This window comes from Camelus bactrianus, chromosome 5, assembly GCF_048773025.1.
Source record: "Camelus bactrianus isolate YW-2024 breed Bactrian camel chromosome 5, ASM4877302v1, whole genome shotgun sequence".
Lineage (NCBI taxonomy): Eukaryota > Metazoa > Chordata > Mammalia > Artiodactyla > Camelidae > Camelus > Camelus bactrianus.
Window position 1 is genome coordinate 16,439,963 of NC_133543.1, and position 27,947 is coordinate 16,467,909.

The following is a 27,947-nucleotide window of genomic DNA, read 5'->3' on the forward strand; positions in this document are numbered from 1 at the left end:
CCCACAGAGCAGTTCCGGAGCCTGAACACGACGGCAGTGACTCAGAGACCAGAGCTACTGGGTGGGCTGTAGGCCCAGGTCACGGGCCTGCCTCCCTCACCGGCAGCAGGGACCTACCCACAGCTCCCCCACCGCAGCTCCCTCCGTGCTCTTACACACACACACTCCGGCCACCCCGCATGTCCCGGGCTCCGGCCTCCCTCCCCAGCCCTCTGCCTCCACCCCAATACAGGGGGCGGCCCCCAGCCCCGCTCTCCCCCAGTCACACATGCACTGGTGAGCGAGGGCAGGACAGCTGAACTGACCAGGGGGCACACAGGCATTGCTCCTTGGCCGGCTCACTTCAGGGCGTGGGTGGGGGCCTTGGAAGGGGGCTCTGGGTCTGTCCTATTCATCAGGGCAGGAGGGTCTCAGCAGTGTTCTTTGCAATGCTGGTCCATGCTAGACTACAGGGTTTGCAAAAGTGAGACACTCCCGCCCTCAAAGGGTTGGCAACCTTCTGGGGTACCTCAAACAGCACCGGAAAAGCACTAATATCAGGCAGAACTGGAAAAAAAATCCTCCTAAGAAACAACAGAGGTCTGGGGTGGGGACACTCATTTAGAATGGGGGGCGGGTGTCTGAACAAGGAGGTAACATCTGCATGGACTCTGATGAGTGGGCAGGAGGCGAGGCGTGGATACGAAAGTGATCACCAGCAGAACTGCAGCGAGGAGGAGGAGGAGGGACAGGCCAGGCATGCCTTTGGGGGACAACCTAACAGCCTCCTGGGCGCTCACCCAGCAGCAAAGTCTACCCAGGTATTAACTCACCTGAATCAGCAGCAAAGTTTAGCCCCACCCGACAGAGGAGGCAGTGGCTCAGAGAGGTGTCTGGACCCGAGCAAGCTTGCACAGCAACTCCATGGCAGAGCCAGGAGCAGGAACGCTGCCACGTGCACCCTGGGGGTGTTTGCTGGGCGGGCTCTGCATTCTACCTGGTCCTCTCTCTGCTTCACCTTTCTGGAAGGCATCTGGGGCCAGGCTGCACGCTGGGAGAGCCTGCCTAAGCCCCCGTCCCCGCCCCAGGTTAGGACACTCACTTTCTCGCTCTTTCCTTCCCCCTTCAGGACGGGCAGTACATGGGACTCGGCTGACTTGCCTCATTCGGGACCCTGGATAAAGCACATTGACTCCGTTTCCTCGGCTGAAAAATGCTGTTTCCTACATTCTCAGCTGTGATCCAGAAGGAAAAACAAATCACTGCAGAAGATGGCAATGAAGCCTAATTTTAGAACTGTGAAATGTGGAAAATGAGAAAAAGTTGGACTCAAGAATCCAGGGAACAGGATAATAGATACCCGTCCTTCAGCTGTCCTCTGAATTTCCTGACACTCTTTTTATTTCAAGACCCTCTTCCATCCACCTAAACCCTCCCCTTCTTGTAAGGCTCAAATCCCTAAGGCCAGGACCTCAGTTCTCTGAACCAGCCTGGGACGTAGAGCCTGGTGGACACTGTAACCATTCTGTGGCAGATTTCCTCACGAAAATCTAGTCTCCCTGAGACACACGTTCCTACCCCATTTAACGTGCCCTGACCATATTAGAAGGTGACGGCGGCTAAATTCATGACATTTTTGGTATGAGGACAAGGAGAACAATGGGAAAGAATAAAGGGCCAAGAAGGAGACTTTCAGGTACTTGGAAACCTGATCTGTCACAGTGAGAAAAAAAGACTTTCCACGGATATAGGTTAGCTGGTTATCCATATGGGAAAATAATCCCCTATTTCACACCTTACATAACTAATTAATTCTAGGTGAATGGAAGCCACAAAATAAAAGCAAAGCCTTAACATTTCTAAGGCTTTATGACACTACTTTATGACCACGGGGTGGGAAAGAGATTCCTAGACTAGAAACAAAAACACAAAGGAAAAATTATGTCCTCCATATACTACGGGAAAAACTGTGTTAAAATTTGTCCAGACACTCTTCAAAATGCGAGGGGTGCTGTTAATCTTTCCACAGCCCTAGGAGTGGGGAACGACCTGGCAAGCTGGGGCTTATGGTCACCCTGTGGAAACAGGACAAGGTCAACTAACACACGGAAAGATGCCGGACGGCACAAGGAAACAGGACAGTGCCGAGTAAACTACGACACCATCTTACACCTGTCGGAGGAGCAAACTGCAGCCTGGCAGAATCACGAGCTGGTCCGAGCGTGAGACTGGCCGCGGGGGCACTGCTGATGGAAGCGCTCTGCTGACAAAACCCCTGGGAGAAGCGTGAGAACAAGGGTGAGGCCGAGGACGCACGAGGCCTCTGCCCAGCACGTCCAAGTCGAGAGGCGTGTCCGGGACAAGCGCTGGACGAGCACCGGGCTCAGGCGAGAGGCCCTCACTGCGGCGCAGCTGGCTGCCGCGAGAAACTGCCAGCCGCCCACATCCAGCCGCAGGAAGAGAGACGCGAATTCTATGATGTGACCGAACGGAGTAGCACACAGCGCTTAAATGAGCCTCCAGACTCCTGAGTGGGACGAACAGACACACGTTACAACATGTAACGTGGAACTACGTTCAGTATCTGGTAATAACATATAATGGGAAAGAATCTGAAAAGAAAACATACATGTATGTATGTGTATAACTGAGTCACCTTGCTGTACACCTGAAACTAACATTGTGAATCAACTACACTTCAATAAAAAGTAAAATTAAAAAAAAAAAGAGCCCTCCAGAGACACACATCAACATGGAGAAACCTCAGAAACATTATTTTATCCAAAAAAGGTGCACACAATGCATGTGAAACTACTTACAAAGCCTAAAGACATGCAAAACCCATGCTGTTCGTTTTTATGGCTGAAATGTGCAAGGAGTAAAAAAATTTTAAATGCATGAAGGGACAACCAACACTGATTTCACAAGAGTGGTTTCGATTCTGGGAGGAGAAGCCATGGATCACAAAGTAAAACCAGAAGCCAGTTTGGCAAAGCTGAAACAAGTGTGTTGGGCACACGAGCATTTGTTCTCTTCTTCTCTGGAGCAGTCAGCCCACCTGAAATTAAAGACCCTCAGGGCAGCTGAGAACCAAGTGGGACCCACAGCCCGCCCTCCGTGTCCGAGGTCCTCTGCATCCTCGGACTGTGTAGCGCTGCAGGCCTTCCTGTGGAAAAAAACCCAAGTGTAAGTGGAGCCGCGCAGTTCAAACCTGTGCCTCTCAAGGGTCAACTGGTATTTCTCTCACACACAAAATAACCGAGTGGAGGAGGATCTCCTGGGCCGGGGGCCCATCTGCAGTGCTACAGCTGTGTGTCCTGACCCACAGCCCTCCCGGAGACCAAGGGCCTTGGGCCTACTGCTCAGCAACTGTCACGCACCCCCAGCGCCAGCCCCTTGGTGCCAGCGACATGCTGGGTGCAGGGGGTCCCAGACACCGGCAAGGGCAGCAGTTACGCACACTCGCTCACACACCACCCGGACTCTGCCCCTGAAATTAAAAACCACCTGCTTACACCTACCAAAATTCATCCAATTGTACATTTGAAATATATGTAGTTTGCTGTACAGGAATCGTATCACAACAATGATGTTAAAAATTTTTTAATACAAATAAAAACCACCTGCAGGGTGAAGTGTACCATGCCTCCATATAGAAAGTCATCAGATACAGTCAATAAACAAACCGCAGTTGTGAACATCACAGCGTGCAGCTGCCAGGGGTTCTCCGCACGCCCCCACAACTGCCTTGGGGACCTGGCCAGCACCCAGATTTGGCGCCCAAACTCACCTCCGGGCTCGCCACTTACTAGTGGTTAAATGACCCCTTTTACAAGGCTGAGTTTCCACATCTCCAAAGTGTGAATGGCACTGGCCGTTGCAGGACTGAAGGCACAGCCAGCACAGAGTGGCTCAAAAGCTCCCCTGCAGTGACATCACTGAGGAGAACTCGGGGGAGGGGCCCCTCCTGCTGGTGGTGGCCTTTCTGCAGCAGCCTTGCCCAGGGCTTCAAGGCCATTTCCTCCACGGACCCTGCCCCACCCTCTACTCTGGAGCTGTTAAAGCCTTTTAAAGGCCAGCAGGGAAGGAGCCCCAGGGCCAGCAGGTGGCCGCCAGCCCAGCCCAAGAGAACCCAGGTGACAGGGAGTGGCAGGGGCCGGAGGAGGGGAGGTCACAGGCTCCACCCCCACCGGCAGGGCTGGTGGGGCTCCGTGACCCCCACCCACATCAGGGCTTCGGCCTTCGGGGAGGGTGGGGCACCTCGGCTGGACCGAGGCTCAGGGAGGAGCCTGGGGCATCATCCGGAAGAGTGGCTCAGACTTCGTCCCAGGGCCCTGCAGCCACTCAGAAGGGAAGGAAAGCGTCTCTGCAGCCCAGCCTCCGTCCCTTTGCCCTTCCGGCCTCCTCCCCACACAGGGAGTAGCAGCAATGGGAGAAGGAGGACAAGGAGCAGCGGGGATAGAGAAAGCTTTTCCGGGGAACCAAACACACACGCACCGTAGTCCATGCCGGGCCCCACCCAGCAGGTGCTCAGCAAACCTGAGCGTCCTCCCGTCCCTGGTGTCACCCACAATACCCAGGGTCCTTCAGACAAGGTAGCAGCAAACCCCAGGGTCCTCCCATCCCTGGTGTCACCCACAATACCCAGGGTCCTTCAGCCAAGGTAGCAGCAAACCCTTTCCAGAAAGGGCCAAGCGGTCACTATGCACGGCCAAGTGAGCCCCAAGATCTGTCACCACCACCAGGCCCTGCCTTTGTGACCAGGAAGCAGCCACGGACAACACATGAATGAGTAAGACCAGGGTGCGCCAATCAAAGTGAAACTGGGATTTTCACATCATTTTCCCTCTTCCTGCTGGCCTCTTCCTCCTAAATTCTTTTGGCACTTTGCAACCTTGCCCTTGGCTGTCACAGCTCTCAGAGGCCAGCGACCAGCTCACCTGAACACACATGCATGCACACACGCACACACCAGCCCCTTGCACAGCACTGGCACGTTCAGGTTTCTAACTAATGGTGGCAGAACTTGCCATTAAATTCCCTAAAGCAACTCACAGAGCTGGAACTAGCCAGCCAAACCAAGAGTGTGAAAAGACGTCCAACCTCGCTAGCGGTCAAAGACACACCAAATGAAAACAACGTAATGCCAGGCTCATCGATCAGATCAGCAGAAGGTTCAGAGCTCGCTGACATCCCTCAAGGACAAAAGGTGGGGAAGTGAGCACTCACACGGGCTGGAGGTGCCTCCTGGGCATTCCGACAACACCCATCAATATGAAAACGCACACAGCCTGTGACGCAGCACCACCAGGACCCCCCTCTACAGAACTGCCGGCAAACATTCAGTGTGAACTATCAGCAGGAGGCTACTCAGGGTAGCCGGGCTGTTCCAGCTACAAACAAAATAAGCCAAATTGTCAACAGCGCTGTTAATGACCAAGCAATGGAACAGCATGCGGTTACGGAGAACGAGGCGCACACCTGAACCAGGTGGTTGGAGCGCCGGTGCCTCAGAGGAGCTGATGAGCTCACGGGACCCAGCCTGGGTCTGACCGGCAGGAAGCATCAGGCAAAGCCAAACTGAGAAACCCTGACAGTCACTTGGCCTGGAGACAAGGCAGGGCTGAGGGCAGTGCAGATTAATGGAGGGGAAAGAGAGAGACAAGGAAACGCAGTTCATCGTTTGGACAGGACCTGGGATCAGGGCAAAAACTGTAGCAGAGGACAGCCCGGGACACGGGCCGCGGCACAGAGGGCTGGGCGGAGGGCGACGCATTTCCTGAATTGGATCCTGGAAATACGGTGGTGCAGGGGAATGTCCTTGCTTTAAGGAAACACCCGCTAAAGTAGTCTGACGTCTCCAACTAGCTCTCAAATGATTCAGGGAGGAAAACGTATATAACAGAGATGAAAATGTGAAAAACTGACCAGTCTAGTGAAGGCTGCACAGGAGTTCATCACACTAACCTTTCTACCCTTCCAGTCCAAAATTTAACATTACTTTGAACTGAAAGTTAAAAAACAATTTTAGAGGGTGGGGGTATAGCTCAGTGGTAGAGCAAATGCTTAGCATGCACGAGGTCCTGGGTTCAATCCCCAGTGCCTCCGTTAATCAGAAGTAAATAAAATACATAAAAAGCTAAACCTAATTACCTTCCTCACCAACAAAAAAAAAATCTGAAACCAGAGATGAATTCCCAGTAACTTTATGAAAAATTAAATTCAAAAAAAATTTTTAATTAAGATTAAAGATGTATAAAATAAGCTACAAGGATATATTGTACAATGCAGAAAATATAGCCAACATTTTATAATAACTATAAATGGACTATAACCTTTTAAAATTGTGAATTGCTATATCGTACACCTGTGCCTTATGTAATACCGCACGTCAACTTCTAAAACAAGACAATGGGAACCAAAAGACACGATTTTAAAAAAATAAGGAGATCTAGATTTACAATAGAAAAAAAATCCGCCACACACTCACTCACACACACACACACACACACAAACACACACGAGTGGGAAAAACTGCTGAACAATACGTGCACAATGTGATTGTACTTTTATTTTTAAATGTGAAACGTGTACCTTTAACAGATGCAAGTAACAGTGCTTAGAGACAGACCCTTCCCTCTTAGACTATACACATCTCCAACATTCACATTTTTAAAAACCAGGAATCTATTACAGGTGAATTTGAAAACAATACAAAGAGGTGGGTAATGTCTCCTACTGTCCCAGGCACGTACTAGGTGCCCACGGTGACAATGGTTGGCATGTCCTTCTACCAGTGTCAGGCTGGTACCCAAAAGCCAATCAGACAGGTGGGCACTTGGGGAAGAGATCCTGTCCGACAAACAGAACACCAGACACAAGCAGACGAGGTCAGACACTGGAGGTCCTCCCAGCCCAGGGTCTCAGCGCGACCACCCTGAGAACCTGCTGAGCAGGTGCCCACCTGGGAGGTAGGGACACTGGGACCCAGGGAGCTACCCAAGTGTGCCCAGTGGCCGGGCCTAGGAGGAGAGGGGAGGGGCAAAGGGATCAGTGGATACCCTCGGGTTGAGTCAGACCCTCCCACGCCCCGGGGCGGGTTCTTGAACCTCTGCATCTGCAGAAGTCCTTAGAAATGAGATAACACCCTTGCACACTTTCAGCCCAGCGTGTGCTAAGCCCTTGACCGGTGCCATCTCGACCACCACTTCCAACCAACAGCCTTGAATGCTGCCTGTGTACCGACCCCAACCCGTGCGCGCCGCAGAGGAACTTCCTCCAGCCCTGCCACAGCTCCGCAGTCACCTGGCCGCCCAAGGCCGTTCAAGGTCACCCAGCCCGAGGCAGCTGGAACAGGCCCCGGGCTACCTCACTCTCCCCCGCAGGCACACCCTGCGCCCTGCAGGGCGGCTCTGAGTGGAGCCAGTGCAGGGCCTCCTGCCCGGATCACCGTGTTCCCGGGAGCAGGAGGCAATTGCCCGGGCCAGCCAAGAGTTACAGGTTGTTTACTCCCCAGCAGTCACTGCTCTGTGTAATTCATGCCACATAAAACATGACGGAGGCCGTGGTCACCCCAGAAAGTAGGGCTGCACACCAGAGGTCCCGCAGCCACAGCGGAGAAAGCACAACGGCGCAGAGCGCGTCCAGCATGTGCGGTCTGTCTGGTCCCTGCTCGGGCAAGTGTGGCGACGACACAGGGCTCGCACGCAGGGCACGCTCAGTGGCAGCTTCGGGCCCTCTAGACCCGGTCCCCATTGATGGCCCATCACCTCCGTGACCTTGAGCACCACACAGCACCTCCTCGCGGCCACTGAGTGCCAGGGACCCAGCTCCCAGCCCACACACAGTGAGTCCTCAACAAGCACCTGGAAGACAGTGAGTGAGTGAGTGAGTGAGTGAGTGAGTGTGTGTGTGTGTGTGTGTGTGTGTGTGTGTGTGTGTGTGTGTGTGAGAAAAAGCAGAGTAAGTCGCATCCTGGAGACACCTTAGGGAAGGGATGGTTTCCCGGACGGAGTAGGGAGAACAGAAGACGCTCTGCGGGCATTAAGCATCCTGAAGTGTGGGGGAGGGTCAGGAGAACATGGGCTCACCATGCTCAGGGTCCTGGGTTCAATCCCTGGTGCCTCCACTGAAGGATAAGTAATATAAACCTAATTATAATAAGTAAATAAACCTAATTACCCCTCCCCCCCAAAAAAGGAAAAAAATAAAGCATCCTGTGATGCCAAAAGTGAGGAAATGCTCAAAAAAGGATGGAGGCGCGTCAGAGCACCCCGGGACCCCATGTGCAGGCGCTCTCAATAGCCACAGCTGGAACCACTTAAAAACGAAACAGACAACAGAGCTGAACGTAACGCAGAGAACAAAGTAAATGTCCGCCAGTCTATACTGACATAATAAATAAGTGGATAAAAACATTAATGACAGAGCTCTCTCTTACATAGCGTTCCGATTACTAAATGTGGAAAGAAATATCTCCTCCACCCCAAGGTATTTATTAATTACCAAGGGGAAACTTGTAACTTTGCAGACAGCACTAAACCATCAGGGTGGACACAAGACCCGGCAGCATCAGTGTCTCGGGCCCCCAGGGCGTGCTGTCACTGCAACCTCAACGCCATCATTAAAAAGGGCAGATGGGCCCACGTTCTACAAAGTCACCAGGCAGCAAGCACTCTAAGTCTGCAGGTTACGCAGGAAAAGGAAAGACTGGGGGATGGTCACAGATCCGAGGGGACTGAGGACATGCAAGGAAAGGCTGAATGGGGTCCTGGAGAGGACCCCGGACAGAAGAGGACAGCAGTGGATGAGCCGTCAGGGGAGCACAATCATCCCAGGTCACATGTCACATGCTAACAGGCAAGTCAGTAGGTCAAAGGACAGAAAAAAGGTGAAACCCAAATCCCGAAGATAAGGCCGCACTGTGACTCACTCACCGGGGCACCTCCCGCCCAGCTCTGCCCACAGGAACAGGGTCCCAGGCTGGGAGCTACCCCTGTTCACACAGGTGAGCACCAAGTTCTCAAAGGTGGGAGCCAGGCTTCCTGGTCACTCACACTCTCACCACCACCGCCTGGCTCCAGGCAGCCTCGTTCTCGGTCTGTCCTCCCGTCCCTGCAGGACTTTCTGGGGCACACGGGGGTGTTAGATCCTCCCTGAGGCAACCAAAGCCTCGCCCCAAGGTCTCCAAGGAGAGCAGGCCCCTGGAGGCCATCCTGGGAACCATGCGCCCTCAGCCTCTGCCGGGGGAGGGGAGGCCGGCTCCCACGACCTGCCCTCCTGGAGGCAGAGAAGGAGAGTGGCAGCCCCTCTGGGTGGCTGGGCTGAGGACCTGCAATCTCAGGAGCATCTGGTGGCTTCACTGTGACAGCCCTCCGGCCATAGAGGCAGGGAGGCTGGTGGGCACAGCCCCTCAGAGAAGAACAGAGGGAGTTGGAGCATCTTCACGGTGCCTGAGCCCCGGGCTGCAGGGGGCTCCTGAGACCCAGCGGCGGCCCTGCCTGACCACCTGCTTGGTGTGATGTCGGCGCCACAGAGGCCTCCATCACCCGTCCTGACTCCATCAGAACGGTCGAAAACAGGAAGTGTGACACTGGAACCCTCCACTCTCACTGGTGCAATGTAATTAGCGCAGCTGCTTTGGAAAAGAGCCCGCAGCGCCTCAGAGTGAAACAGAGCTACCACGTGACCCAGACATTCCACTCCTAGGTACACACACACAAACCCACACGAGTGCTCACAGCAGCACACTCCTCTAACAGCCACGAAGTGGACACAACCCAGACGTCCATCACCTCAAGAATAAGTAAAATGAGGGACATCCACACAATGGAATTATTCAACAGCAAAAGGGAATGACGTTCTCATACACGCGGCATCGTCAACAGCCCTTGAGAACATCACGTGGAAGAACGTCAGTCACACAGACCACCCATTTGTATATCATTTATATGAAGTGTGTACAGAAAGCAGATCAGTGGTCGCTGAGGGCTTGGGGAGTGGGGCAGGGGAGGAGAATGAAGACTAACTGCTAACAGGCGCAGAGTTTGTTTTAGGAGGAAAAAAAATGCTCTAAAATTAGTTGTAGTGATGGCTTCCTATGTTTAACTGACTGGACTAAAAAAATCTATGAATTGGACACTTTAAATGGGTATGTGAGTGTGTATGGAATGTGAACTACATCCTAATGAAACTTTAAAAAAGAGACAGAGAGTAGACCCCAGTGCCACTGTCTCCAGGAGCAGGTCACACAGCCTCCTGGGCCCCACTGACCACCTGTAACACGGCGGGTGGGATTCGGGGTGGACAGGCCCCATCAGTGCTTTATGAACCACCTGGTCACCTTCAGGACAGTGCAGGTTCTGACTCGGCTCTCCTGCAGCAGACCCCAGATTCTCCATTTCTAACCAGCTTTCAGGGGAGGCTGGTCGGCAGACATTTTTAGTAGAGACGTCAGAGGTGGCATCTCACGCTCCCTCCCGCCTGAATACTTCAGGAATCTACCTTCATCCACCTAGGAATTCCCAGAGGTCATGTGGTCTCTCCTTCCCATTCGGGACTCACAGGTTCCCCTAATCACCTGGGTGGAAGCTTCTGACAGATGCTCACTGGCACGAGACAGCTCTTAGTAAAGATGCGAACAGGTCCACCTTTGCGCTGAGGGATACAGTGGACCACCTTGACTGAGAACAGAAAAGCAGGTCCCCCAAAATTTCATTTCACAGAGAGAGGATGGCACCTGGAAGGCCAGGAACAGTCACTCACAGAGGTGTCAAAAGTCCTAGTTCCAAGTGACTGGGGCCCAAAACATCTTCAAGACGTCTCAGGAGACTATAGGACATCAGATGGAGACAACGATCAGCCAAGATGTTGACCCAGGAACGGGAAGGGTGGGGAGTGGATGGAACACAGGAAAGTGCTGGAAAACCTCGGCACACAAAGGGGGCAGGTGGGCAGTGAGAAACAGAGCCAGCCAGACTCTCCAGAGAGGACCAGCTCACCAGCTCTCCTTGGACTTGACACAAATGTCAGCAACTTGACCTCAACCAGAAAGAGCCAGTCAGGAACTACAGACAAACTCGCCTAAAAGTGCAAACTTAGATTTCAGATTTCAGGATGTATGTAAGACACAGTTTTCCCCAAATCCCTGGACTCTTGGAAAAGAAAAGTGGTACCGAAATGGAAAGCTGCCTAGTTGCAACATACAAGTGCAGAAGGTGAGCTATAAAAATTACAAACAGCTTGTATTGTATTTTATATTTTGTAATTACCGAACACAATGTATTATGTATATATGGTCCATACTTGAGAGGCACATTACAGTTTTGTTTTGAAAGTATGTATTTTGCCCTGCCCAAATGGCAGGTGTTTGGAATATACACAGTGTGCTAAGGCACGTGTAAGACCGACCTATTTGCACAAGGTACTGAGAGATTTCTTTTCCAAGAAACAGCTGTCAAGAGGGGAGGCTATAGCTCAGAGATATAGAGCGCATGCTTAGCATGCAGGAGGTCCTGGATTCAATCCCCAGTACTCTCCCTTAAATAAGTAATATATAAACCGAATTACCTACTCCCCCTAAAAAAAAATTTTTGTTAAACAACAGCTGTCTGATCACAAGGTAAAGATTTAGTATGCGAACTGTTTACTAATGCACTACTGAAGTTTAAATCTGTGGCATAATCATAGTAAACAGGGGGGTTTGTCTATGTTTCTTTAATTTCTGCATTCTAATCCGTAATTATTGGAAAACTCTTATTCCCCTCTTTACTGAATTTAATGTCCGGTTTGGGGTTTATAGCCATTCAAATCTAAAGATTTAATACCAACAAAATCAATTGTAATCAAATTCTAAAATAGTAATTTGCCCCCCCTTTAAGAAAAAGAAAGAAAATACAGACCAGGGTGATCATTCAGAGGTCATTTTGAAGACATTCAATGATGCTGTCAATTTACTATTTCCTTAAAAAATCTTGAGAGAGAAAAGCAGAGTGTTTTCAAAGTTAGGTGAAGAAAATCAGATGCAGTTCAAATCAAAAGTCTCCAACCAGAGCGAGCACCGCCACAGGGTGAAAATGCACAGGTGGACAGTGAGAATCAAACTCTCCAGCTCAAACTCAGCACTGTCCGAATTACACCAAAATCCTGAAATGCGACTCTGCAGAAAACCAGTGGAGGAGGGAATTTGCTGCTTAGAAATAGAAGCTTCTCAAAGTGAGCAAAAACATCAGGCTTACCACACATCAAAACCTTGACTCCTACAGGAAGACAGCCGAAGACCCAGGGAAGTCACAGGTGGCTGCGCTCCCCTGAGAAGACAGCGCAAGAAAGTGTGGGTGGTGGCAGGGGCTGAGAAAGCTCACCGTCTTACATGGGCAGTGCCCACAGAAAGTAAAAATGGCTGAATTAGGACGTGAAACCCAGCTTTTCCCAAGTGGCCCCTTTGTGTGCGTTACAGCTGCCGCCCAGGGCAGCGCCCAAGGTCAGGGGATTTTACAGTCACCACGTGTTTCCGATGCTGGTGAACCCTATGTGGGCTGCCCCTCCCAGGACCAGTCAACTCTTCGGGAGAATGAATGAGCGGGCTGGCCTTTCTCATGCAGACCAACCAATCCAAGTCCAAAGCCCCACACCCTCTTTGATCCATCAGGCTTTCCCAGAACCTCGCCCCGGCCACAGTTCCCGGCCCTAATCACCCCAGAAAGGGGCACCAGACCACCAGGCACAGCCCTTCTGCCCCAGAGCCAACCCTAAACCTGCCAACTCTGCCCCCCCCCGACTCTGTACCCTAGAAACCACAAGAAAGGGTCTTGCCCGCATTTCTCACTCACTCCTTCCCACCTCCTGAGTGACTCCCTGGCTTCTTCATCTGGCCTCGCCTGGTGTGACCTGCACCCTTCCTGTTGGGAAATGTGAGTAACAAACTCAAATGGTCTCCTTATCTGCTGGCCTCACGATCCCTGAAAAATCCAAACGGATCAGACACCCCTGCGTCAGCAGGTCCCCGGGGAGCAGGAGGGTGAGCTGTGAGGGCTCCATGATGCAGGGTGAACAGCAGGTTGGATTCAGATCTGCAGCAGCCAATCTCTGAACACATACCAGCCTGGCAGGACAGATGATGTGTTAGTTCTTTAAATTAATTCTGATTGAGGCTTCTTTCATTTAATGTGTTACCTAATTGATGCTGCCTAATTGATGTTCTCATCGAAGTTTTAATAATTATAATTTCTAATATAGTGTTTCCAGATTTTGGATGGTCTTTACCATAATTCTTAAGAATTCCTGGGGAGGAGGGTATAGCTTAGTGGTAGAGCATGTGCTTAGCATGTACAAGGTCCTGGGTTCAATCCCCAGTACTTTAATTAACATTAATGAATAAATAAACCTAATTACTTCCCCCACCAAAAAAAGAGTATACCATTCCTAGCTCATTGAACCCTCTGGAATTAGAGGATGTAAGTATTACAGATTAACTCAATTAACTGGTCCACTATTACCTAAAGCATAATGTTTGACATGCCAGGAGGAGACCTCTGAAGCATTAAAAATCATTTCTATATGCTGAGCTATGAAAAACAATCTGGACAAAGAATCTTATATTTACTTCAATAAATGTTGATAAGTTTTAAAAACAAATTAAAAACCCAGTTAGCAGTAGTCATACCCCTAGCTAGCTTATTCATATTTTTATTAGTTTATTAATTCATAGATTAATTATGGAGGAGCTGTTCTTATTTTGTTGGGTTTTCTTTTTAACCTTTGTTAAGTGGTTTATAAAATTCTTGGCTGAGTAAACATTTCTAAATTTTATGGAGGCTAAATAAAGTGTCCTTACACAGCAAAAACAAAACAAACCAGTATCTCAGTTAATTCTCAAACAACACTGAAGTGGGTGTTACGTCTGTTTTACAGAAAACACGGTTGACATCTTTGGGAACCTGGGAAAGAACAAAGAACTTGAATTGGAACATGGATGTACCCAACTTCTTGGCTTTCAATCTGCCACCAAGTTTCTAAGAAAGGATAATTAATAGTGCCACCCAACTGGTATTACCAACAGGGAGAAAGCTGGTTTGTTTTGTTTTTTTTTTAACAGCAGATGCTGGGTAGCATTCACGGATATATGTAAGGATTTACCTCTCATTTTTCCTGGCTGTGTAGTATTCCACTATTCAGTAGGTTACTGTGAGATACAGAATTCCTCCCTCATTCCTTACATACCAAAGTAAGTTCCAAATTATGAAAGACACGGAAAAAAAACTTTAAAAAACAGATGAATATGATCAAAAATTTAAAGTGGAGAAGGCCTTTCCCAAACAGGACATGAAACATTAAAATCTAATAAATCCGACCCCATAAAAATGTATTTAAAATTTTATTATGTAAAATAAAGAACAAGCAGACAAATGAAAGAAAAATGAATAAAATCAATGAAAACTCCGGAAAATATTTCTAACACACTATCCCACATATGCAAAGAGCCCTTACAATTAAATAACAAAAGGATGAAAAGTCCCACTTGAAAAGCAGGTAAATCAGATGAAAGGAAAAAGAAACAATCAAATAAAATATGGAAAAACAGTCATCATTAAAGAAGTGAACATTAAAACAAGAATACCTTCTGCTTTTCCCACTAATTATCAAAGGTTAAAAAGTGTTGGCAAAAATATAGAAAAATAGACATTCTTCACTCATTCAAAGAAGCTCTGTGTGCCAGGCACTGTTCTAGGACCAGCAGTGAGCAAGATACCCAAGGTCTCCACCCTCAGGGAGTCTATGTCCCAGCTGGTAAAGATGGAGGGAGGATAAGGGAGGAATACACAATTATTCAGATAGTTATCGTTCATACAAGGACAGATTGGTACAACGTCACTGACTTCACTCCACAGCAATATGGCAGCATCTATCAAAATGTTGTGCCTCCAATCCCATTTCTAGATATTTCTTCTACAGATGTTCTCACTCCTGCTTAAGCACAAAGGTATGTGACATGGATGTTCACTGGGGTGCCAGGTGCGATTATGAAAAAAAATGGAAACAAGCCTAACGTTCCTCAAGAGAACAAATTATGCAACATGCATACAATGGGTCATAATGTAACCAGTAAAGACCAGCTTTTGCTTCTTTTTTTTTTCCGGTACTCAAGCAGAAAGACTTTGAAGAGACATTGTTGTAGGGGTGGGAGGTAGAATAAAAGTTGCTAAAACACTATACATAATACAATCTCATTTCTCTTAAAAGAGACACACACATTCCTACAGATACACATGCATGCGTGCCTACAGTTACAGACACTTCGCGGTTCGTGCATCACTCTACAAGTAGACACATATAGGATAACGTGTGACTAAGAAAAACCTGGAAAGTGGATCATGGGAAGCTTTCTAGAGTGCAAATTTCTGTACTGTCGGCTGCTCTGTTTTGTAAGTGTGGGCTATTTTTACACTCAGCAAAGATTAAGGGAGAAAACAAAAAAAAAGAAAAGAAAAGTAATGTATCTAAGGGTCATTTGGTTTTCTCAGTTTATACTCCCAAACTTCAGGCTAAAAATTAATCTGGAAAGAAAACTTCAGCTCCTCCGGAGGAAGGATAACAAACAAAGGAACTAATCCTTTGCCTCATTCCTTAAATTCAAAGTCGCTGATATAATTGGGGAGAAGGGAAAATAATATAACTGTGTGCTTACTATTTGCCAGACATTTATTATTCCCTTAATTCTCAAGGCAACACAAAATGAAACCAGCTCAGCTCCACAGAAGAGGAAACCCAGGGTCTTAGAGATTCTGGGAGTTCCCTAGAGCAGAAGCTGCCATCCTACTTGGTTCTAGGATCCGGGAAGACAGGACTTCCCGCTGGGAGTTCTTATCTCCCCGGCCATTCCCTCGGGTCACTGTGGGTGGAGAGCATGAGGCTGGGGGTGGGGTGGGAGAAACCCATTATGGGTTTTTTTGTTGTTGTTCAGGAGGCATTTTCTCCCCCGCCCTCCCTCAGAGCTGCATCAAGAGTTCCAGGTGGCAGGCAAGGCCCCTGGAGGTGCCTAGCCTAGAACCCTGCCTGTAGCAGGTCCTGGAAAAGCGGGTGCCTCCCCTCCCAGAGCCCCCTCCACAGTCACATCAGCGCTCCACCACTCCCCAGGCCTGCCCCACTTCACCTCTGTCAGCCTGCCTTCTAAAAACAGGACTACTCCACTAGGGGAGAATTACTCAAAAGGGAACAAACAAATGTGCTTGGTGAATTCTAAAGCACTAAGCCAGCTGTCACACTAACGCCTAGGGTCCCCACCTCCCACTTCAAGTAATCCTGAACCCAGCAGCCCACACCAAGTAGGGTCCAGTGCTTCCGTAATGACAGTTTTAACGCCCTGCAGAGGAATGTCGGCTGTGCGTTACGCCTACTACCTGGTTGCACAGTGAGTGAGGAACAAACAGAAAAGTCCAGAAGGCCTCCTGCCTCTTATCTCTCCAAGAGTTACCATCTGTCAAGTCTAAGAGGTACAATGCTTAGTTCTAGAACAAACCCCGTGTTAATCTTTGAATGAGGTAGGGGGATGAAAATAATTTAAAAATTTTTTTAATTCAAAGTCCTAATTTGATGACCACGTTAACTTCCAAATACGACCAGGGGAAACGTGTACCCACCTTGCCAGTAATAATGGCTAACATGTGAGTACTCATGCTGTTTTCAGCACTCTACGGGCATTAACGCATTGCATCTACATAGTAGCACCTACTTGGCAGGGATTTTACTTTTTCCATTTTACAGATGAGGAACTGGAGGCACTGAGAGGTTAAACGATTTGCCCAGGGAGCTGCCCAACAGCTCAGCCTCTGCAAGGCAGCTGGAGACCTTGGCCATCTGGTCTACCTCCAGGCATACATCATTCCCACTCTTCCCTGTGTTCCAAACCCTAGTCATATGGAACCACTTAGGAGTCTTCGTAAACACTGTGCTTAACTTCACCCCTGTCCCACCCAGTCTGGCTTGTGCACAAGGCTTTTCTCCCTTCTCACTGAACCATCCTCTCCCTCCAATGACAGGGAATTTATTCCATGAATGAATGAACGTAACACTACTATAAAAATCCACCCTGATATTTAAGATTCAAGAGTTGCTCTGATAGGAAATACCAAGGCTTTCTCCATAACAAGCCATTCTTGCAAAGTTGCTCTTATCTCAAAGGCAGAATTCCCTACACAGATTGCCTGGGGTTCTCTTTCTTCTGATCTCCCAGTCTCCACCCCACCACCCTCTTCATCCCTCCCCTCAGGCTCCAGCCTTCAGGAAAGATCTGTCTCCACACTGACCTTTGGCCGCTGACAAAGGGGTTGACCTGGGAGTTTGTAGACCCCTCTTTTCCTAAGGACTCCATTTCTGAGGAAGAGGACAGACTCTGCTTCTCAAACCATGTTCACTGTGTACAAAAGTAGCCATCGGGCTTGGTGACAGGACCGCCATAAGTAACACACCGTCCCCAAGCCATGCTGTGAGGGCAGTGGTCTGACTGCACAGAGACATGAACATCCAGTGGCTTAAATGGCTTTTTAGTTTACAGACCCAGCATCCCTTCCATGTTTCCAGAGAAGCTTAAACATGTCATTACAAGAAAGAAGTCACAGGACAGCCTCCAAGAAACAGTGCCACAAACGTCACAGCGCCAATGCAGTAAACACTAAACACTTAACAGCAAGCTTCAATTTACCGAAAAGGTTTTGATTGCTGGCTGATATGCCAAAAAACTTTTTTTTTAAACTGATGCCTATTTGTCTTATGACACAGACGTATAAGCTACTTCAAGGCACACTGGAAAAGATGTCCAGTACAGCATTACTGATAATAGCAACAAAAACAAAAACAAAAAAAATGAAAGTAGGAGAGAGAGAAAAACAAAACAAAAATAAAATAAATCCTGCCTACTTTTAAATTTTCTGAATACTCACAGAGCACCTGCTATCACGCCACCAAGCTTAATGCTGGTGTTACAATGTTAAAACCACAGCTCTGCCCTGCACAACTGCCATTTTATTATGGGAGATGGGACACTAAAATAATTACACTGTGTATTTTCCTCCAGCAGTTATGACAATAATCTGTCCTAATAAGAGAAAATAGTGAAATAACATGCAGACATTTCAAATGTCTAAGAGGCTTTAATTATAATAGAAAATATTGAAAGACTAGTATTTAATAAAAGCGAGAAACAATTTTATAAAGTGTATGATCTCATCAATTTTTTTTAAAAAAAGTACAGAAGGAAAATTCAATGGTTGTAAAATTCATCTGTAAGAATTAGTGATTGAGATTGCCTATGACGGATGATAAAAGGAACTTCTACTCCTCAAAGGGGGAAACCTAGTTCCGAGCTACAATTAGTTCAATTAGAAATAGCGCAAGAATCAGGGGGTGGGGGGTATAGCTCAGTGGCAGGGTGCGTGCTTAGCATGCATGAGGCCCTGGGTTCAATCCCCAGGACCGCCATTAAAAAATAAATAAATAAATCTAATTACCCTCCCCCAACAACAAATAAATAAATAAAAAGACAAAATTTTAAAAAAAGAAATAGGGCATGAATCAATGAATATCAGGTGTACAGGACAAATACCTATACAAAGGTCTGTTTCTAAACTAATACCTTAGAAGATGGTTTTTCAAATATTTCAAAAGAGGAATTTAAACCAGTGAGAGTAAGCAATAAACTAGGCATTGACTACAATAAACTAGGTCAATTATTTAGAAAAATAAGTAAGCCTAGACTTTCCGTCACAAACTCCAAATGCAACGTATGAAAGTATAAATCTCACTGGTAAAGCTGGGGGGAAAAGAAATACATATTTTAGTAACACTGAAAAATATCATTAAATACCTAATATCTACCTTTCAAAAAAATTCCAAATGCACTGCAATGTTAAAATTTAGAAACTTACATGAAATTTAGGAAACTACTAAACTGATTTGGGGGTATGCAAGTATTCTAAACATAAAAGAAAAACCATTTCAGAAGCCTGAAAGATTTGACAATAGACATTTAAACTAAATAACTACACTGAAAAAAAAAGTTGTGACATTTATCTCACACCGTAAATATAGTTACCACACAATAAATATGGTTAAATGACCAGGGGTAAATGTTCGCCACGAGAGGCAGCAAAAAGGTTGATTTTCTTCCTCTGGTATCTGTTCTTAAAATCAGTAAGATAGAACCATCCCAATAAAAAATGTGCAAACACTTTCATGAAAAAGAAAATGAAAACAAATATATGTACGTATATGTATGACTGAAACATTACGCTGTACACCAGAAATTGACCCATTGTAACTGACTATACTTCAATTTAAAAAAAAATGTTCAAAGAACATGACCATATCTGGCGGAAAAATTAAAAAGATCAATCAATAAATTTTGAAATATTCAACTGCATTAGCAATGATAGAAATGCTAGTTTAAGACTAAATCCTATGTTGCGCTAATCAGATAAAAACATGACAACGTCCAATATTGAGAAAGAAATATAATGCACGCTGCTGGCTACCAGGTGAACTGGTACGTTCTGAGGAGCCGGCAGTTTGGTCAGATCTATTGAAAGCTTTATTCAAACCCTTTAATCCAGTAATTCTACTTCTAATTTATTTATCTAAAGAAGTTACCAACATTTCACACAAAGACAACAGCTGAATACTAAGTGTCCATATTATGAGATGACTGTCAGAGTGAAGAAAACTACGCAGCCATTAGGAAATGTGAATTTTCAGAGCACTTTCAATGACATGAGAAAAGTTCACAAATGTAGTAAATGCAGAAAACTGAGTATTTATCTGCAGCATGATCATAATTTTAAAAGGTAAATATACAAACGTGTAGAAATAAGATTAGCTATGGTTCTCAGATGAAATTAGAGATTTTAATTTTATTTTTAATTTTCTTTCTTCTAACTTTTCTAAATCACCCAAGTTTTCTCTAATGAACAGGTATGATAGCCATCAGGCAACAATCAGGTAAATGTAACTTTAAAGATATCTAAAGTAAACAAACCGAATTAAGTCCAGGATGCTAAGACCCTGGGGCACCCCTTTTCCGTCTTTTAACATACAGACACAGAGCAAAGGAAAACTCTTAAAAAGACCTAGTCTGTGAACTGCGAAAACACTGTGCAAAGTTGACTGATTAAGGGCAGGGGGAGGGAAGCTGGGGCGGGCAGAGGCCTCACAGAAGAGGCGGGGAGCGGGCAGTGTCCTGGTCCAGCAACAAGAACCAGCCCAAACTCAGTGCTCTGTGAACATCACCCGTTCCCTCGTGCTGCGCTCAGGAAGGCAGAGGCCCAGGGGGACAGCCACTGCTGGAAGGTACACAGGTTGGTAGCTTCTGACCTTCCGTGACAAAGCCGCCCAGGAATAAGCGCAGACACAGAGACATTCTCGCACACGGCAGGTGTCAGCCATCAGCGGCACCAGCTCAACAGACGGAGCACAGACCTCAAGGCCTGGGCCAGGAGCTGGCTGAGGTTGGCCCGGGGACCCACTGAGGCCCAGAGTCACCCGCGGGGACAAGCCTGCCCTTGCCCTGGGCCATGTCAGCCACGGGAGGGGGATTTCCATCCACAGGCGACACAGAGCCACCTGCTAATTCTGATCAGTCCTGGCCCAGAGCCGGAAGGCCTGCCAATTAGGTCGAGGACCCCCATCGGGTCCCCAAATCTCGGAGTCGAGGTTCTCCATGAGGAGGCCACCCCCCCAGCCCCATGCAGGACATACTGACCACACTGCTGCTCCCCCAACCCCCGGCATTCGGTGCAACCCTCCAGAACCCCATGTCCCTGCCCTCCATTCCTCCAGTATGATGTGCACCAGAAATTGACGTAACACTGTAAACTGACTATACTCCAATTTAAAAAAAAAAAGAACAATTAAAAAAATGGCGGAAGGGGGACCAATGCACTGGATGTCGGGATGTCCGAAGTTACCCAAGGAGGACATGCGACACAGACACATAATGTTACAGAAACCACAAAAGTGCCGTCGGGTAGGACACTGATCCACGTTCTGATAGAGGAAAGCGGAAACCAATCAGGCCCTTCACACACCTTCATTCCTTTAAACGTCACACAACTATACTCTTCATTTCACACATGAGAACACTGAGGCTCAGAGAAACAGAAAAAGCAGCTCCAAGTCCCAGAGCTAGAGGAGGGGTCCAAAGTCCAAAGCCCACGCCGGTCTCCTAGGACACGGAGTGCAAGTGTGTCCCCATCGCCACCGAGGGCTCCCACCGCATGCGTGTGGACCCAGCCCTCAGGCTGCGACAGGACTGGCCTACCATCACCGCCAGGTGCAGCTCCACAGAGGGCAGCTGACCTCGCATCCCCCAGGTGCTCGACCTGCATCCAGGAAAGGACATCAGCCGTGGCACAGGATGCAGTAACTGCTCCCTGGACGGCCCACACAAGGAACGTGGCACGCGTCACCCACCCATGGCCTGAGTGAAACAGCTGATGTGCCCACTTTTCAGATGAAGATACCAAGGCCCAGGAAGTCTCTCACAGCTAGTAAGAGAATCTATCTGACACCAGAGCCCACCCCACCTCTCGCACTCACTCCTCCTGGTGGCCACCCAACCCCCGCCCCGGCCCAGAGCTGCGGCCACTACCTTGGTTGAGGTAGGTCAGGGTCTCCTCGTGCAGCTTCACGGCAGGGGACGTGGCGGCACACAGCACGTACTGCAGGGGCGGCAGGCGGGCCTCATTCTCAGGGGACAGCTGGGGCTCCTCCTGCTTGAAGATGGGCAGAGCGAGCACATCACTGCAACACACAGGGAGGGGCGAAGATCAGGAGCACAGCCCCGGAGCCCGCGGCCGGCCTTGGGGTCATGGCGAAGGTCAGCCTCCCACGCCTCCTCAGAGACTCTGCAACGCTCTCAAACAGAGTGAACCAGTCCCAGATGAGTCTGCTTTCATCCATGACCTTCGAGAGATTTCAATCAGTCCAATAATCAGGGAGGTAAAAATGCATTAAGGTGAGAAAAAAATATCTCCAGATTACAGAAATCTTCTCTGGGACAAAGGGACAAGCCGTAATACCATGAACTTTAGATGCCACCTGGTTTCCATCCACAAGAAACTGCTCAGTATAAAAATCTTGCTTTTAGAATAAGAACCTGAACACAGTTTTTAATTTTCTAAATAGACTGTTCTGGTTAGTTATTGGTCACTGCTCAGACCAATACGACTCTGTCCTCTGGGCTCTGTAAACTCTGCAAAGGCAGATACTGCTTTACACATCCCTCCAATCTTCTAAAAACAGGACAAAAAAAAAACAAAAAACAAAAAACAGGACAGTTGGCCCATGACCTCTATTTTAAAGGTCATACTAATGTCTCCTAAATGCAAAACTAGAACGAAGGACCCTGGTTTCGGTTCAGTTTTCTTTTCCAAACGGAAAATCCTGAGATGCTCAAAGATTCTTTTCCTCCACCTCTAGACAAAAGTCCCATCACATCTCAAGAATGAGCCTCACATCATCTTATGACTGGAGACCTTGTTTCCAGATGACGTGTTGGATGCCCTCACAAGGGAAGCCCTTGAGAACATGAATGACCGGCGAGCAGGAGACACTCGGTCAAGCTCAGGATCAGAAACAGCACGGAAGCTGGCGCCCTCTCCAATAACCTGCCTCCCTCTGTGCGTCCCGGGTGGAGGATCAAATCAAACCGCTGACCCTATTCACTCCTCCAACAGCAGAGTCACTGGTACAACCCATTCCTCAGACAACACAATAACCAAGCATCTCTAAAACACACACCAGGCACAAGCCCACGCAGGTGTGGTCAGTTCTCAGAAGGACTAGGCTGGCTTGGGGCACTCCTGGAAAACGTCCCGTGTGGGGGCCACCACCTGCTGCCCAACAATGAGAGGACAGTGCTGCCTTGGCCACCCCCCTGAACCACGCCTTCCTTTTACCTGGCTGGGGCACACTCCAAAGGGTCATCGAGGACCGACAGAGAAGCAGGCAGGTCTGCGCCGCACCTGGGGACTGCACAACTTCGTGTTTACCCAGACCATGCTAAGTTAATAACCAGCAGGCTGCCGCCTTTACATAAAAAAGGAGGGGGGATGGGAGGGGGTGGTAAGAACCATCACTCAACAGTAACTTGTTTTAGCCTTGGCATCCTTATTTACTGAGGAATAAAAGTCACTAGAACATCAAACAGAAGGAGAGAAGCAGGAAGTAAAGGCTACTACCCCGTGAGGTCAGCCAGCTTCAGGGCTCTTCACTTGAGAAGAGGACGGAAAATAAAACGCAAAACCAAAGAAAACGACAAGACCTTCACCCAAGAGCCGGGGGGACAAGGGCCATGTTCACTGACCTCCCACCTTGGCCTTCACCGAGGTCAACCTCTACAAGGGTGAAAACCCCAGCTTTCAAGAAGTGAAATTAAAGAAAAAAAAAGTGTGGACCAAAGGCTTCTTTATCCACGGTCCCAAAATGACCCCAGAAACCAGCAGGGCTTTATAGCACCTTGCACCCCAACTCCCACCCCACCTCACCCCACTTAATGCAATACTAAAATCCTAAAAGGGATCTGAGGTACTCCACAGACAAGTTCTCATCTCAGCAGCAGGGCCACCTCCATGCAAAAGGAGAATTATTCCCTAAAGGGATGACATTTTCTGTATCCAGGAAGTTTTAAATACACACACCCTCCACTCAGGGTCACCTTCAAACTCATTTTTAAGGTATGTCAACAGACTTAAGGGCCAGGAACTAAAATTGAGGCAAAATTACAACTAAAACCACATCATATAGTACAATAAAAATGTATTTCACTGTAGCACTTCAGCTAAGTGAATGGACACACTTTTCTGCCCAGGATTAACATCTGCCCAGGGGGCTTCTGATACCCCCCAAGGCAGCTTCCCTCTGGTGACTTCACCTTGGTCTGCAGGGAGCCCATCAGTCCTTAAGACCCTGGACTTAAGCCATCTGCTACTACTCTGGCCCATGAATAAAAAACAGCAGACACATCAGTTAAACTCGGTCACTCCTTTGCCTTCTGGAACAGGGATGTCTTCAGGGAGGACTATTGGACAAATACCTATCAAAAGCCAGGATTTTCAAATAGCCGGTACCGCTAAATCTGAGCGGGAACTTCTTGGGGCCAAAAGGTGGGGGCGGAGTGCCAGCGACCCCCTCGGACCCACAGTTCACTTCCTCTGAGCTCATACCAAATGCCCTTTGGGTTAAATTGGGCACATTTCATAAACTGCGACTAGGATGGAAATAAAGACAGGTTAAAGCTGGTTCAGGCGAGTTCGTAAAGTGAACTGACTGCCCATTAGAAACCGGCCGGCTGCAGCCCGGAGAAAACAACCCTCCGGGAGCTGAAGCCAACGGGGTGCCGCCCCCTCCGAGGGGACAGCAGAGAGAACTTCGAAAACAGGCAGGACTTACTTTTGCCTTGGAAGGGCACTAGCCAAATCCCTGCAGAAGAAGAAAGATTTCCATCAAGGGCCATAAAAGCGCGGGCCTCGGCCAATATACGCAAGACCACCCGCGGGGAGGGGGCGACCGGTCCCTCCCGAGCCCCGCCCGCCGCCGCCGGCCCGCGCGGCTGAGCTCAGGTCCGCGCGCGCCACTCACTCGGCCGCGGCCGAACCAAGGACACCGGAGAGGGCGCGAGGCTCGGCGGGACCCGGGCGGAGAGGGGCAAAGAGCAGGGGACCAGACTTCCCCGGGACGCGCTCCAGACCGACGGCAGGAAGCTTCCTCCTCTCCGACGCGATCGCGGAGAGACCGGGAGGGGACGGACACGGGGTGGCTGCGGCCGGCAGATGAGCGCGCGGCGCCCGCCGGGGGTCCCCAGCGGCGTGGCCCTCATGGGCACCGGGCTCCACAACCTGCCTCCTGGGAGGGCCCTCAACTCCGCGCCAGGTCCCCCGGGGGGACTCTGGGCGGATCTCCCCTCGGTCTCCAAGCGCAGACCGCGGCCGGCGGCGGCCTCCCGGCCCCGGACGTCCGACGACCCCGGCCTGAGCCCCGGGGCTGCCCGTCGAGCCGGGCGGCGCGCCCTTACCGCAGGTAGCTGCCGGAGCTGTGCTGGTTGTAGTGCTCGGGCTGCGTGTGCCAGAACAGCATGGCTGGCTCCGAGCCCGGCCGACCCAGGCGCGAAGGCCTCGCACGGTCACCTGTAGGCAGCGCTCGCGACCGCGATGCCCGCCCGCCCGGCGCATTTATGGGCCCCGGGGGCGGGGCCTCGGCCGGACCCGCCCCCAGGCCGCGGGGGGAGGTGCCTCACCTGGCTGACCCGCAGGGGCGCGCCCTTCCCGGGAGCGAGCCGCGCGGCCGCGGGCTGGGGCTGGGGGCCGTCCTCTTCCCCGGCCCCGAGGGTGGAGCTCTGGTCTCCGTCCCCGCAGCCCCACTGCCTCCGCGCCTCCCTTCGCGGGGCTCTCGGTTCTGTGCCCGGGCGAGTCCCCAGAGCGGCACAGTGGTTGGGGAGACGCCGCTGTGAGGGTGGATGTCTAGGAGCCCAGCCCAGGCACGCTCTGCCCCCTTGCCTTACTCTTGCTTTTTCACAGTACTTTACACTCTGAGAAATCTTGTTCTGTTTTCTCCTGAATTTATACTTGTGTGTATTGCTTGTCTTTCCCAATAGAATATAAACTCACCGTGCTGTCCCGACTGCCTAGAAAAGTGCTTGGGACAGAGTGAATGCTCGGTAAGTATTTGCTGAGCAAATATGGAAAAAGGAATGCATCAAATGAGTAATCAGAGAAGGCTTCCTGGAGGAGTGACATTGAACTGAGGCTCAATGTTATAGGTTCAGAAGAAGCAGCTCTGTGAACACTGGAAGGAAAGTGGTGCCAGGAAAGGGCAACAGTTATTGCCAAGGCCCTGAGGCTGACCTGCTTTGGCACGGCCAGGAGGTGAGGTGGGAGAGGTAGGTGGGGCAGATCAAAGAGGGCGTGGCAGGCCCTGGTAAAGGAGCTAGGGTTTTATTCTAAGTGTGTTTTAAGCAGAGGAGTTGCCTATCTGATTTGCCTTTTGAAAAGATCAGTCTGGAAGGGGTGTGGACTGTGCGTCGTGGGGGTGGGGCAGTTAGGAGGGAACGGAGGTCCAAGAGCAAGGACCCCCGCCCAGGTGATACCCGCACCCCCTGCCTGGCACAGCGCCGGGCCAAAAGAGCTACACCCCTCATCCCTGAGTGTTAATCCAGTCAAATGAAGTCCCACGGAGACCAGGGCCCAGAACTCCCTGCTTCCCCCAGCATGGGGGTTGGTAAATCCCTGTCACTGTTCTCTCAGCCCCCTCCCTCCAGCCACAGGCCACAGCTGGCCAGCCACTTCCTCCCAGCAGCTGTCAGGCACAACCACCTCCCGCTGCTCTTCTGCCACTTGGATCTCCCTTCAAGGAAGGATTTGTGGCACCCACTACAAGCAGGCAGCCCTCGGCTGAGAGCAGCCTTGCTCAAGGTCACACCCCTGAGGGGGTGGCCCCAACGACTACCCACACACAAGTGTCAAAGTCTGGCCATCGATGCTGATGGGATATTCTAGCCTCAGGATTCTCCGTGGGGCCAGTCAGAGCTTACCCAGGCCTCCTCAGTCCACTCCTGCCTCGTCCCATCCCTCACACAGGTGTTAATCTCAAGGGAACTTCCAAATAAGCATCCTGAACACTAAGCTCTGTCTGAGGGCCCACAACAAGCCCAGCATTTAAATGGGAGGTGCTCTGGGGGTGTGGAAAGAGCTTGCCCATTTCTCTGCTGAACGAATACTCCGAGGGCACCTGACACGTGGTGGCCCTGGGGGCTGGGTGCAAGCTTGCTTTCTGACGGGAGAGGATTACAGAGCAGTGTGGTCAAGGAAGTAGCTGCTGCCCTGTGAATATCGGGGAGGACTTTGGAGCTCTGGAAGGTCTCCCAGGTAACGTGGTATCTCCTGGTGGATGGGTGCGCGGACGTAGGGCCAGGCTGCGAAGTGGGGGCTGGAGGAGGGTCTCTGGCTGAGCACAAGGCTTGTGCAGACACCTGGAGGAGGGGCAGCTCATGTGGGAAAGAGCGCACCATGGCTCAGAGCTGAGTTTCCCACCCGGCTGTCAGGATGTGTGACCCTGGGTGGGGTAAGTTGACCACCGCATGTTGCTTCTCACATCAAACAGTCCCGTGACTCTCTTTGACCGTAAACAGTGGAAATGATGGTGTCCCAGGTCCAGCCAGCCCTACGAGGCCAAGCAGCTCCTGGAGCTCTGGACACCGAGTGGAGAATCTAACTGCCCATCGGAGAGCGGGGCCCGCCTAGGCGCCGGCCACTCTGGCCATCAGCAAAGGATATTTTGGATGGGCCTGTGAACCTGCTCCAGCAGACACCACATGGACCAGAACTGAACTGCCCCCGAGCCCTGTCCAAAACGTAGCCCTGGGAGCAAATACAAGGATGCAGCTTTAAGCCAGGAAGAGGTGGCGTGATCTGTCTCATAGCAACGGAGAAATGAGGCACCAGGCCCTCTGAGCCTCAGTCTTGCCACTGATGAGCAGGAGCAATAAGGCCCCATTTCAAGACTGTGATACAACTTAGGGTCAGTGAGTGTCACCTCTCGGGAATAACCAGCTCTCTCTGTACCTTTTGGACAGCTGCGTACTTCACTCCTTTCCTAGATGTGGCTCTCTTGAGGGGAGGACTGGCCGTGCCCACGGAGACTGCATCTGAGTCACTCCGTGCACTCTGCCTGTGATGCCTCCGTGTCGCAGGGCACAGTCAGGCGCCGCCTGGACCCCAGGGCTTCCAGTCCAGTGAGGGGAAGACGCACCTTCAGCTGACGGCCTCCCAGTCCCTCCTCTTGTTTTCTAAATGACCACAACTCTTTTGCGGTGGAATATTGACATTTACTCTGTGCCAGGCCTAGTGTCATAACCCTGGAATTGGCCAACGCTGAGAAGTAGGTGTCGCCCCATTTAACAGATGAGGAAACTGAGGCTCAGGAAG

The 27,947-nt window shown here is 49.9% G+C and overlaps 1 protein-coding gene across 4 annotated transcripts in view; it reads right to left on the reverse strand.

Annotated features, from left to right (window-relative positions):
* The window catches only part of TFCP2L1 (transcription factor CP2 like 1), a 51,098-nt gene extending 25,803 nt beyond the window's left edge, over nucleotides 1-25,295 (reverse strand). The window contains exons 1-2 of one of the 4 annotated variants that reach the window (XM_074363470.1): nucleotides 25,040-25,295; nucleotides 21,617-21,768 (exon numbers count right to left, since the gene is read on the reverse strand). In XM_074363470.1, the coding sequence (XP_074219571.1) occupies nucleotides 21,617-21,768; nucleotides 25,040-25,101 (214 nt within the window). In that variant the 5' untranslated portion in view covers nucleotides 25,102-25,295. The remainder of the gene's footprint in view (nucleotides 1-21,616; nucleotides 21,769-25,039) is intronic. The other 3 variants (XM_074363472.1, XM_074363471.1, XM_074363473.1) reach the window with 3 other exon arrangements.
* Nucleotides 25,296-27,947: the final 2,652 nt, after the last annotated feature.